General features: G+C 37.4%; 2 protein-coding genes across 7 annotated transcripts in view; both read left to right on the forward strand.

Moving 5' to 3' along the window:
* Positions 1-372: 372 nt before the first annotated feature.
* prdm12b (PR domain containing 12b) lies at positions 373-4,422 on the forward strand. 3 transcript variants are annotated; one of them, XM_020052441.2, is made up of 5 exons: positions 373-768; positions 2,017-2,207; positions 2,320-2,475; positions 2,835-2,949; positions 3,063-4,422. In XM_020052441.2, exons 1-5 carry the CDS (start codon positions 555-557, stop codon positions 3,533-3,535), a joined length of 1,149 nt encoding a protein of 382 aa, XP_019908000.2. In that variant the 5' UTR covers positions 373-554; the 3' UTR covers positions 3,536-4,422. The 3 variants fall into 3 exon arrangements, with proteins under 3 accessions (XP_019908000.2, XP_010902213.2, XP_019908001.2); XM_010903911.3 differs by having other exon boundaries at positions 3,102-4,422; XM_020052442.2 differs by having other exon boundaries at positions 2,020-2,207.
* A 626-nt stretch (positions 4,423-5,048) lies between these two features.
* Positions 5,049-13,697, forward strand: part of c5 (complement component 5) — a 70,864-nt gene continuing 62,215 nt past the window's right edge. Inside the window, exons 1-4 of one of the 4 annotated variants that reach the window (XM_034296550.1) lie at positions 7,614-7,718; positions 8,697-8,719; positions 8,897-8,962; positions 9,068-9,174. Coding sequence is in view for 1 of the 4 variants with exons in the window: in XM_010903912.4 (XP_010902214.2) it covers positions 5,064-5,073; positions 5,296-5,389 (104 nt within the window). In the remaining 3 variants the exon portion in view is untranslated. Of the gene's footprint in view, positions 5,074-5,295; positions 5,390-7,613; positions 7,719-8,696; positions 8,720-8,896; positions 8,963-9,067; positions 9,175-13,697 lie in introns of those variants that run through there. The other 3 variants (XM_034296549.1, XM_010903912.4, XM_034296551.1) reach the window with 3 other exon arrangements.

A 13,697-nucleotide genomic window follows, 5' to 3' on the forward strand; every position in this document is an offset into this window, starting at 1 on the left:
TCCCTTACCATGAGCGTTTTGGTGCACTCCACTGACGCGGTGCAAGGTGCGGGAGGGCGCTTGGAAATGCGTGGTTGGTGCGCAAGTGGTGAGTCAGACAAGGTGGTTGTCGCACCAGCAAACACTCCCGTTTACAGCCCCCCTCTCCCCGGACACCCACCTATCTCCCTCCCTCCATGCAGTCATTGCTCCCTCCCATGTCCCCCAGAGGATTGGCCACTCAATAAAGAGCTTGGCTTTTTCTGGTAGAACAAGGCTCCACAACATAAGGGGAGGGTCATTAATAACATATTAGAGGGGGTCACTTCAGCAGCATATAAAGACTACCCATGCTTTGAAAAGGAAACATTTAAAAACTTCAGCCAGCACCAGAGGACCTATAGGGCCTATTGAAGAAAAAGAAAAAAAAGAAATTCTCGTACATATGATAATTCGTTTATTTTTATTTGAAAATAATTGAAAAAGGGGAGTGGTAATCTTAAATTGGTTACAGCCTAGCCTACTTGTATTTCGACTTTTTATTTGTTTTATAAACCTTACAGACTTAAGGCACCATGGGTTCCGTGTTGCCCGCTGAAGCATTGGTGCTGAAATCTGGATTTAAACAGAGTTTGTCTCTGTCTGAAATAATCACCTCCGACATACTCCATAGTTTTCTCTATGGTAGATGGAGGAACGTTCTTGGGGAACACCTTTTGGAGGAGAAGATAAACGTATGTCCCAAAACAGCCTTCACAGCAGAGGTCCTCGCGCAGTCATTCTCTGGGGGTGAGTCAGTTGGATGTTTCGAATTAACAGACCTTTATTATTTGTGGCATTTAATTTATTTCTTAAAATGTTCTATATATTTTTATATAAACCTCATTATATTGAGTAAAAAAGTGAAATTTTACGGGAAATGTCATTATTTAGAGTAATATGATGGAGTAAATTGTGTTAGTGTAAAGTGTATTGCTACTTTTAATCTGAATATCATTTTGGAAATGCCATCTTTCCAGAAGCATCAGATTGGTTTAGCTCTAAACCTGTCTTGACCAAATTCACATAGTCGCCTACGGAATTTAGCAGAAACCCCATTCTAAAGTTTTCTTTCTGATCTGCAAGCACTTCTTCCATTTAGGTCGATATATTTCCACTCAATTTAATGTATTAACCTTTTCACGACATGATTCCACGTAGCCTATCTAGAGGCAAATTAATGGCCTGTAACTAATAGTTAGTGACTTAAATAGGGGTACAAAATTAATTTCGTTAATGTTGTGCTTGACCTGAAAAAGTTTCCACACAGACCGAGGAATACAAAAAGAATGAAAAGTCCTTTCTTTAAAATGTCCTGGGTCTTTTTCTGCATAAATTAATATCAGAACAGCCCCTCTGCCCTGTTTCGGCGGCACTTGCACGCCCGGCACCTTTTTCTTTTAGTGGACTTTAAAGACTGGTGTTCGTCCGTTAATATGCCGTGAAGGCTAATTCTATTGCTATTCACAACATGTCAGCCGTCTAATCGCCTTTCCATTTTTTTGTCAACAATTCTTCATATCATTCACCCTAAATTTACTGCTACAAAGTTCTTAAAGCGATAATGAATTTGGAATTAGCCATTTTGTTCACTTGCATTAATAAGGGCAAATCGCATCTAAAGCATGACAAATTGCATAATTCAAACGGAAAATTAGCATTTAACCCTTTTCTGCTTGGACTCAAATAAAATTCCATTGCTTTTCATACCGCTGGAATTTGGGAACCAATGAATGCGTGTATAAATTCGACTTTATGAAGACATAAAAGCCTCAGTAATTTGTAACATTAATAAAAACGTTTGTCACGGCTAAACGAATGGACTATAATTTTCAATAACCTATTGTTAAAAGAGTTATTGCAGTGATATCTGCCACAAAAGAGCAATTACATGGGAAAACATTGGAACCAGCAATAGCATTTGTATCCTGCATTATTTGTATTCTGCAATAAACACAACATATTTTACCATGCTAAATGTCCCCCTCTTCTCCCTAGAAGTTCACAAACTATCAAGTCTTGTGTTGCCAAGTGAAGTGATAATTGCCCAGAGCTCAATCCCTGGCGAAGGCCTAGGAATCTTCTCGAAGACCTGGATCAAAGCTGGAACCGAGATGGGGCCTTTCACTGGCCGTGTCATCTCGCCCGAGCACCTGGATCTCTTCAAGAACAACAATCTCATGTGGGAGGTAAGACAAGCTTCCACATGCAACTACATACATATTATAGAGGTAACCTTAAAATGATCAGGTACATATTTTAATGTATGTATATAAATAGACCTTTTTTGCGTTTTCTTAGGTGTTCAATGAGGATGGTACCGTGCGATACTTCATTGATGCCAGTCAGGAGGATCACCGCAGTTGGATGACCTATATCAAATGCGCCCGCAACGAGCAGGAGCAGAATCTGGAAGTGGTCCAGATTGGCAGCAGTATCTTTTACAAAGCTATGGAGGTATGTCTGCCCTTCCAGAATTACAATGATTGGAATTTAAGTCAGTTATCCAATCTTCTTAAATTCTATTTATAGCTATGACTAGACCCCTAGGATAATTATGATGTTTTTAAATTACGTTGTAATTTTGTGTCTACTGTTTAAAACTACTTTCTACTTCAACATTACACCCAACTAATAATAAAAACGTTATACTAGCACTACACTCACTGAAATGTGTCTTACAGGCCCAAATGAACAGGGCTACTGTTAAAAAAAATAGTCTATCAATACATCAATCTTTAAGACCTTTTTACAGTGGTGTTGTTTTTGCTGTTCTTATTCCCGTGAAAGTCATGCATTACGTCAATCCTCCACAGACCATTCCCCCTGACCAGGAGCTTCTAGTGTGGTATGGAAACTCCCATAACACATTCTTGGGGATTCCCGGAGTTCCAGGAATGGAGGAGGACCAGCAGAAAAAGAGCAAAACCGGTAAGTTATCAGTTGGAAAAAAAACGAAAGATGCAGATTGGTCTTTTACCATCCCATTCTGAATTAGGCGACGTTTTTATGGATTTGTTTCCTGTTCACAATTGTGTGTGTAGGTAGAGTTGAGCCTGACTATTCTCTGTCGCCCTCTCAAGATGAGTTTCACATTTGCGATGGCTCCACCTCCTCATCCTCCGCCCTGCCCACCACTGCCAGCCGGATGCGCTGTGTCATCTGCCACCGCGGCTTCAATTCGCGCAGCAACCTGCGGTCTCACATGCGCATCCACACGCTGGACAAGCCCTTCGTGTGCCGCTTCTGCAATCGCCGCTTCAGCCAGTCGTCAACCCTGCGCAACCACGTGCGTCTGCACACTGGCGAGCGGCCGTACAAGTGCCACGTGTGCCAGAGCGCTTACTCTCAGCTGGCCGGACTGCGCGCACACCAGAAGAGCGCCAGGCACCGGCCCAGCAGTACCGGGGGGGTGGTGGTGGGGATCCACCAGGCGCACTCCCCCCCACCCCCCCAGATGACCTCAATGGCCCACCCCGCCTCTCTTGTCCACCACATACCTACAATGGTTCTGTGAAGAGACGATCTTTCCAGTCACCGTACATGCATTCTAACAGACCCCTCGACAATGTTGCTTTTCTAAAAGCTTGCACTTCTTGCACATATTAAAATGTAAACGAACTGGCTGTGACAGGTGTCTTTGTGAGATCGACAGGGAAATTGACCTGATCACGCAGAATATTTTGGTCCTCACAATGTCTGTGGTGCAAAGCACAAAACCTGGTGTCGGTACTGGCATTAGGTTAAGTTATTTTCAGAAAGTAAAACTAAGGCCGATTTTGTCACTGTGACGTTTCTGTTTGCATACATAAAATACGTAAGCAGTGTATTGACTGGCCATGTCGCGTCTTGTCACATTGAAAGCATATAGAAATCCATTGATTTTATTACTGCAAATGTTTTATATCTATTGGTTAAGTTTGTCTTATCGGGCAAGGGATAATACGCTGTCTATTCAATGAACGAAAGTCTTCTGTGATTACTGCACATTTTTAGAGGTACTGTATCTGGGACTGGGAGGACAATTCAGTTTAGTTTTAATGAATGCAGCTTTTTAACGTTTTAAGATAGGTATATATTTGTTTCAGTTGAACAAACAAGATCTGGGGTTTGAAGGGCATTCACATTCTTAAAATTGATTCATTGACAGCTTTGTGTATTTTTTGTAGCAAAAAACTATCTTTCGCAACCTTAATGGTGGAAGGAGCATTTCAACTGGTAAATTTACAGGGCTTTTCAGACTGCCAGTCACATTTTTATATCCCAGTCAGGGATTAGAATGATTCATGCCATGTAAATACATTATATAAGATGTAAATATAATCATAAGATTTACTCTATTTCCAGAATAATTGAACAGTCACTTTATCTCTGTACATGTATGTATTACTTAATTTAAATGAAGTAAATGGGTAATTATGTATACTATGTTTGCTTATATATATATTACATTGTATTTTCACATAGTATTCCCAATAAATCATTATGTAACCTTCCTTTTTCTTTATTAATTGTTGGATCCTTATAAATGTTTTAATTCACACAGTGAATTACATCAATCATCAGTTCAGAAAATAATTTGTTGTTTCAGTAAAAAGCTGAAGGATAGGGCTGGATAAATGCATTTTCATTCATTGACAGGGGTCATGCTACACTCTGATTAAAATAATAGTTCACACCAAGTTCTGTGGCTTCACAGTATTTGTTAACATTTCTTTAGATTTTAAGATTGGAGTAAAACACATTTATATTTTGGGGTTTGATAAGGTACGAGAGTTAAACTATATTCTTCAAGAATCAAATCTATTCACTTCTAAGTAAAAAAAATGATGAAGGAACTGCAGATTACCCTTTAACTGAAGTCTATCAGTTCTGTTTGCCTTTGTAAGTTTATCCATTTATCAGCTAAACTGTCTTAAATCAACATCATGTGGTTTTTCGTAACATCATTCATGGACTTGGATCACGGAGCCCGCAGAATCCCTATTGTGAAACAATGTGAAAAAAGTTTTTTTTAAGCCAGCTCACCTTTGGAAATAGAAATTATGAGAAATGGTGAGTATGTATGGGGGGTTGAAGCATGTAACACAATGAAAGTAATATTTTGAGACTGCACACAAACACACATTACTAAACACATATACAAGCACGCCCACACACTCTCATACCTGCACTCCTAAAGCTGTATATTGAGTAACCAGTTGATGATTGACTAAAAACAAGGAGGCTCCTCAGTAGACTGAATAAAAACATCATATTTTGTGTTTTTTGGTTCAGTCAGTCACTCTCACAGACAGTGGAAGATGAAATTCTTAATTGCTGTTTGGGTTTTACATCTCTGCCGTTTGGTACACGCTCAGAACACTAAGACGTAAGTAGTTGCATTCAAGACAATCTGGGCAATTATTGTAAATGTTGAGTTTTTACTTTCCTTCCTTGCAAATGTATTCAAACCTGACACTTAGTATCAACTTTAATAAGATGGCATTAGCTTTGTTTTGAGAAATATTTGCAAGGAATATTTTGCATGCACAAGTATTTAACCTCTGAGCTGTTGGAGCTCCCATTTTACACAGATAAAAGAATTAGATCCACCTGTGAACCATTCAAGTTGCTGTCACATTTTCTAAATAGAAATCCCAGTCTTGTGTACAAAGTACAAAGAGCATTCTAAAGAGATTAAGCAGATCTATAGATGAAGTAATACAAATGCATAGATGAGGTAAATTATACAAAATAAAGTGTTTGAATATCTCTGAGATGGATCAATACATGAGAGAAAAAATTTCAAGGAGCTACAGAGTAAGTATAAAGATGAAGAGCATGTCATAAAACTGTCCTGAATTAGAAGGTGGGTAGAAAGAAGCTGTTACTTAAAAATTACCATCTGGTAGCATGATATTGACCCAGTTACAACGTGGTAAAAGGTATTGTAGTCTGATGAGCTCAAGATTAATCTTTATTGGCAAAACTAGTGCAAAGACGTATCATCCATAAAGTAAAATTGAAAATAAAATAAAAAATAAAGACAATTGTGGTTCACCAGCCATTCAACTAACCTGAACAATCAGAAGCAAATCCCCCAAGAAGAATGGGCCAAAATCACTTTTGCTGTTGAAAAGTTGGTACCACTGCAATGAAAGGGCTGTTACAGTGTCCACAGTTAGAATCTCTGTAAAATTCAGTTTTGGCCGAACACTGAACTTTGAATGTGCAAATTAGCTCTAAACAGTTAGCAATTCTCTTCATTCTCATTTCTACAGATCCACTCAGCGGGCAGCCTTTAAAGCAAACACTCAGTTGGCTTATATCATTCACTGGAAAGTTAAACATAAAAAAAGAAGAAATCTAAATAGTGCGATTCTTGTGATAATCGTAATATAAATTAAATATGAAATTAAACTTAAAAAAATTATAAATACATAAATCTTTATGCAGATTAATTTGTGGTCACAATTCAAGTAGCCAAATATGAATATAACCTCTACTACTTTATTGTATTAGGTGGTGATTTGAATGTTCATTCACTGGGTCATAATCTCTTTCTTCCATTTTTTTATTTTTAGGCAACTTGTTATATGCTTGTCTTTTATTAAGGACTAGGAATTACAATTTGGATATACTTGTATATTGTGTTAACTGCTGAAACAGAATTTCACATTTACATTATTTAAGATGAGTTGATTTTCAAAGCACTTTCCAATGGCAAATTGTCAGTTCAACTGAAATTGTTGAGAGGTGTGATAACGTGGTCAGTGGAACAGGCCGTAGGGGATAGAAGGATTCTCAATGCAAACAGCCAAAACCACATATATTTTTCTGTTTGTGCTTCAAATGGTCCTTTTCTGGTTGCAAGATAACAGCTACACTCCATTCTTATAAGCTTGTTGCATAGCATAAAAAAATCAGTGGCTGCAGTAAAAGCAATTTTCAGCTGCAGTGAATTAGTAGGGATGATATGAACATATATTTGTCTTGACGTCCATAAAGCATCACTCTATGAATGGTACCTTAACATTACATGAAATACACATACACAAATAACCTGAATGCATGGCTAATTTATAGTATTAATGAGTGGACGTCTGAGCACAACCCTTCCCAAACACGTTTCTATAACATTTCTATTGTTTGGGGGAAGTTCAATCAACCTATTTATCTCATCCATAAAACACATTTTTATGTTGATTTTCAAGCTTATTGTGTTATCTGTCTGCTGTACAACAGCCCAGTGTTGGGATTCATGTTTGGATACATACATTTAAAAATAATTTAGCCATGTCAAGCAAAGAAATGGATAAGACAAGTATAGGGTCTTTAAGCGAAAAAAGAGAAACAATGTCAGTACAAATTCAACACTTGGAAATCAAAGGCATAAAAAACTGCATTCAGGTGAACGGTTCAACAACATCTGTGTGTTTGGATGATGGCCAAACAAGTGTATGGAAATAAGGCATAGTGAGTGATAATTAGGTAATCCAATCAAACAAATAAAACCCTAAATTAGGAGACAATGGTTCACAATGAAAGAAATGAACAGTATTCGAAGTGAAACATAGGGCGGTAACACGCTCTATTTCCCATTGTGGTTGGAGAAAAAACAAGAACTAGACTCTTGGACATCATTATGAGAAGTTCTCAACTGAAGTCCTCTGCTGAAGTCCAAGGCAGCTGATACACTACTCCTTCAGCCACTCATGGTAAGAGCAAGAGATTAATTGTTAAAAAGGTTGGCTAGCTAGAATAGCTAACCATGATAGCTGCCTATCTGGAGCCACATTACTGTACAAAGCTTTCTTCTACCACAACTAATGTTGCTAAATTTTAGCACATCTTTAGGTGTGAAAAGTTACATAGGTTTACTGAAAAGTAAATTAAATAAAACTTGCTAGGCCTCGGCAAAAACACGTCAATCCTTTTTCAAACGTTCAAACAAAGTGAGTGTATGTGACATCATTAAATAAATTGTCACACCACCTGGGATTTATTTTTTATTTTTTATTTTTTACAACTTTGATGTTAGCAAGGAAAAAATTCAAACATCTGGATGGTAAGTAATGTCCATTATACACATGCCTTTGTTGATGAGAAATGTGTTTTTGCAGAGGCCTGATGACAGTTTATGTAATTAACTTTTCTGGTACTACAAAGATAGTTTTGCAGCCATACCATTCTGTTCCAGTGGTTCCCAACCTTTTTTGGTTACTGTAGCACCAAATGAATTTTGGTCTGCTCAGACTTCTTCTGAAGTCCTGCTTCATTGTCTTTTTACCAATAAGCGTGTGATCTCATGAGCCTTCTGAAGTACCCCCTGTTCTTAGGCCAAGTACCCCCAGGGGTCCTCGTACTCCTATTGGGAACCACTGTGTTAGCCAATGCATATTCTAACTTTAGTTTTCTACAGGTATGCTAGTCAACAATGTAGTCATATTAGATTAATTAATTAAAATTCGATTTTTGCAGATTTATAGCAATTCGCTCAGACATGAATAACTACTGTAGTTACTTAAGAAACTTAGCTAGCTACCAGAGCTAGCTAATGTAATGTCAGCAACTGGTAAAATTGGCTATCTTGCTGCCAATCCATAGTTGTGAGGCTAAAGTTTCAGTGAATTTTGGGAACCAAATTTAATAGGTGAAAAAATCCATTCAGTTGCCACTGTGATTATCTTTTTAAGGTGAAACAACAGTTTCTTTGCAGGTAAGTTACAACATGATTCAGTAAAAATGGCTAATCCACACTTCATTAAATGTAAATAAATGTAAATAGTGTGGAGAGTGCATCATTTGTGTTTCTGCTGTTAGGATGATATAAACCGCAATTTGTGATTTTTAAAATGACTTTTTTTTTTTAACTTTTTCATGACTTGCATACTAGGACTGCTGGATATTCAGCTGAGTATAAGAGATAAAGATGGGTAGGGAAGCTAGTCAGGTTTTGAAGGTGAGTAGCCTGTAATGATCAAGTAACATCTTACAAATGTTATCAAGGATTTTATTGTGTATTAATAATTGCTAAAAATAAAACATACTGACTTCTCTGATATAGGAAGTAAAACGTTATTGGACTAAAAGGATGAATCAGACAATCTGGACAGAGCGATGAAAAGAGAGGACCAAAAGCTAAGTGGAGGCAGGTGGTGTCACCAGCATCAGGTAAGTTTATAAACAGAACCAAAGAGATTTTCGAAATGTTCCCCAGTATATAAATAATACATACTTTGAGAACCATAAATTGAGTATACATTTCAAGGGCAATAACTGCAAATATGAATATTTAGCAAGATTTTTTCATCCCATTTTTGGACTGCCTGCCTAAGCACAGAGCTCACCCACACGAGGGAGCTTTAGCGGGTGCTAAATTGATAGCTTCATCGAACTGTGATATTATCGCAAACTTGATTAGAGTCCATCTCAGGTAAATTCCATTGTGGAAAGCCACACAACTGTATATTTATGGTCCAACAGTTGACAGTGCATATCAGAGCAAAAACCAAGCCCCGAGACAGAAAAGTATGATGAAATCAAGATCGTCTCAATGAGCCCAGGCGCAAAGAAGGCGGTTCTGGATCTTGTTTATATATGGTTTCTTCTTTTCAGGGTAGAGATTTAACTTGCATTTGAGGATGTAGCGACGTACTATGTTCACAGACAATGGAAGTGAACAACAAATATCCTACTAGTTGCCCCTTGCCACTACTCTTCTAAATGTTCCATTGGCTTGCGTCTCTCATCTGGCCTTATCCTGGCTCTTCTACAAGGTAGAGGTGGATTTGTTTATTTAAATCTTACTATATCCCGAAAGAAACACTCTTTTCTTTTTTTTAATCTAATCTTGTTTTGTGTCTAATAACAAGTTATATGGCTATGTAGTAGTAGTAGTAGTGGAGACTGGGGGAAGAGTAAAACAGTAAAACTGATTTGACACTAACATTTGGATTAAAATACAATAAATTGACAACAAAATCTGTTTTCAATCTTTCAGACATGTTATATTTACAAACACAAAGTACTCCAATTATGAATTTTATACAAGTAGTTTCAACATGCTCATTTACTACATTACCATTGTCAGGATTGCAGAGACAGGCCACAAGTGCAGGGAGAATGGAGTATATTTCATAAAAGAACTTTGACAAAACAAAAAACGAAACAACAAGATCAAACGGGACAGCCATAACAGAAGGCTTAAGCCAAAACAAAGACCAACAAGATATACTGGGAAAGGAGGAACTTAAATAGGAACAGTGATTAGGGAAACGTGAGGGCAATAAACAACAAAATGTGTGTCCTCGATCCAAATGGGCGTTGGATCGCTGTCCTGCCGTGCCAGGACGTGAGAACCATATAGTTTTAAAACTCTAAAATTGTATTTGTAGTTTAGTCTATTTGTAGGCGAAAACAAAATGATCATAAAATGACTATATCAATTTATGAAAAGAGAAAAGATTCACAATGACATGCAGCAACAGCAGCTGTTCAAAGTTATAAAATCATCAATACAATTATATCCCTATAATTACTAATAAACTCTGCAAAAACAAGAATTAATTATAACAATACAATTCTGTACTAATATCAGTGGTGTATAGGAAAAATATGGATTTTTATTCAATAATAAACTCCAGTGGGCCACTGAGGTAAGATCAAAAACCACAGATGTAAACTGTGTTTTGCTAGCCTTTTCTATGCATTTCTAAGATGGCTAATAGGGTTGACAGGACCAGGGAATAATTTTATTTTGAAACAATTATTTTTGGGTTATTTACTGTATTCATAACATTAGTAAAAGCTATTCTCAAGGGAGCTTCCATCTGCTGATCCCCAATTTGGGAACCAACGTCTCAACCACTCTCTCTGCTTGCTTCTTTTTTTAATTAAAATCTCCCTCAGCCTCACAACTGAGATATAACACATTATATTTAAAGCAAAGGTATTATGAAGACACAATAGCATGCTGAAGTCTGTCTCAATTTACGTTAGCTTCCAGCTGGCCAGGATTTTCAAAGCGTTACTGCAAGACTCTGCCAGCAATTAAGCTAAACACCTCACTGATTGGAATGCTGTATCTACACAAAATGAAATATAAGTGCAACATGTAACAATTTCAAAGATTTTACAGGGTTATGGTTTCTATACAGATATCAGTCATTTAAAATAAATCACAACCCTGTTTCCCAAAAACTTGGGAAGCTGTGTAAAATGGAAATAAAACCATTTTACACAGCTTGTGCAAGGATGTGCAAATCATTTAAATCCTATATTCAATAGAGAATAGTAAAAAGACAACATATCAAATGTTGAAACAGAAATGTTATTGTTTCTCAAAAAATATATGCCAGCAACACATTTCAAAAAAACTGGGACAGGGGCTATAAAAGACAAAATATAAAGTTGTGTCTTACAAAAGAAACGGGAGGGGGGGGACACATCTCACAACTGCAAGTTAAAATTCTACCATGCAAATAAAAAAACAGATACAAACAACACCCTGAAACGCCGCCACGTTCACTGGGCCTGAGTTTATTGAAGGGACATGAAATGGAAAACTTTCCTGTGGTCTAACAAATGAAGAACTGAAATTATTTCTGGGAATCATGGATGTCCTCCAGGCTAAAAAGGAAAGGGACCAATCGGCTTGTTATCAGTGCACAGTTCAAAAGCCAACATCCGTGATGGTATGGGGGTGCATTAGTGCACATGGCATGGGTGACTTGCACATCTGTGAAGGCACCATTAATGCTGAACAAAATATTCAGGTTTTGGAGCAACATATGCTGCCATCCAGACAAAAAAAAGAATTCAGGGAAGGGCTTGCTTATTTCAGCAAGTCAATTGCAAACCTCATTCTGTACGTATTACATCAGCATTGCTCTGTAGTAAAAGAGTCTAGGCGCTAAACTGGCCTGCCTGCAGTACAGACCTGTCACCCACTTAAATCATATGGCGCCTTATGAAACAAAACATATGACAAAGGAGAGCAGATGAAATCCTATATCAAGCAAGAATGGGAAAACATTTCACTTTCAAAACTACCGCAACTGGTTTCCTTGTTCCTAAACACTTACAGTGTGGTTAAAAAAATAGGAGATGAAACACAGTAATAAACAAGCCCCTAACCTTTTTGAAATGTGTTGCTGGCATCAAATTCAAAATGGGCATATAGTTTTCCAAAAACAATAAAATGTCTGTGGTTCATCATTTGATATTTTGTCTTTGTACAATTATCAATTAAATAGAGGGATTCAAAATCATCATTGCATTCTGTTTTTTTTTTAGCATTTTACGCAGTGACAACATTTTTGGAAACAGGGTTGTAATTAGTCCATACTATAGTTATTTCTTTTGAGGGACATAATATTTTCATGTGTATGAAATATTCCTGGGATATTTTATTTCAGTTCATGAAACATGAGACCAAACACATTACAAGTTGTCTACATTTTTGTTTAGTACATTAGTACATTGTACATTATATACAATACCAGTATATACAATAACATTGAAATTTGTTCAAGTCCAGTATTTCCCTGTAATGGTACAAGGGTGAGCAATAACTGCAAGAGGTAAAAAATAAGTTTAGCTTACCAACACCTAAACAAAAATTTATATTTCAGAGTTAGAAAAGAAGGCCTTTTTCAAGGAACAAGTAATGGGTTAACAACTTACTTGCTGTTCAGCAATGGAAGTTAATTAAGCCTTGAAAGTTGATGCCAACATTCCCTACAGGTGTCCGAACTTTTGTTGATTTCTTACAAACCCTCTGTCTGTAAAAGGGCAGTGTTGGGACATCCGTGTTCCTACACCCTCTTAAGCATTATTTGGAACATATTGTACTGCAAGAATTAGTATATGGCTATCATAATGGCGAAAGAAGGGCATGGTAGACAGACTGACCATTACAACTCTTAAAAGTGTAGGTCTTTCCTTTAGAGAAATTGCAAAGAAAGCCAGGGTGTCAGTGAGTAGTTTCCTACACCATCAAAAGGCAAATTCTGCCAAAAAGAGGTCTGGCACCCCTAAGCCATAAAGGATAAGAAGACAAGTTTCTGAGAGTCAACAACTTGCATGATAGGCATCTCACAGGAGAACAGCTTCAAGCATAGCTTAACACTGGTCTAAGTAAACAAGTTTCACCTGTGAGAAGACAGGTTTGACAGGTCAAATGTCAGTAAGAAAGTCATTGCTAAGATAGCAAAATAACAAACCTAGTACTTAAGGAACTGTATGACCAAACATCTATTTTCTCAATTTTGTTCCTACCTCAACTATAGCATTACTGTCCTGTCAAAAGTGTTCAGGACCACTCTTTTTACTATCCATGATCTTTTCTGACAGTGAAGAAATAGCATCACAATGAAATTGGGTTCCAGACTCTTTGACGTGCCCTTGATTTTGAATACTGTACTTGAATTTGAACAACCTCAGGTTAGCCGTTGCAACCTGGACTCTATTTTATGTAAATCATTGACAGCAGAATTTGTAAGAGATATTATGTTTGGTAAAGTAAGGTTAGATTAATAATTCAGAAAGACAGTGAGTGAACCGGGGTTCTGCCGCTCCACAGACAGGTGCTCTACCCACAGCTCTAATTGGGAAATAGATGGCGAGTAGTGGTATTATGACGTCAATATGTTACAAGTGATTTTCTTTCTAACCCTAACCCACACCTGTACCCT

This window comes from Esox lucius, chromosome 13 (assembly GCF_011004845.1).
Source record: "Esox lucius isolate fEsoLuc1 chromosome 13, fEsoLuc1.pri, whole genome shotgun sequence".
NCBI classification, from domain to species: domain Eukaryota; kingdom Metazoa; phylum Chordata; class Actinopteri; order Esociformes; family Esocidae; genus Esox; species Esox lucius.

What these genes read in the sequence shown, in the direction of transcription:
- prdm12b (XM_020052441.2), top strand. Translation starts at nt 555, where the DNA reads ATGGGTTCCGTGTTGCCCGCTGAAGCATTGGTGCTGAAATCTGGATTT. An exon ending in ACAACAATCTCATGTGGGAG is followed by an intron (nt 2,208 to 2,319) that starts GTAAGACAAGCT and finishes GCGTTTTCTTAG; the next exon opens with GTGTTCAATGAGGATGGTAC. An exon ending in TCTTTTACAAAGCTATGGAG is followed by an intron (nt 2,476 to 2,834) that starts GTATGTCTGCCC and finishes AATCCTCCACAG; the next exon opens with ACCATTCCCCCTGACCAGGA.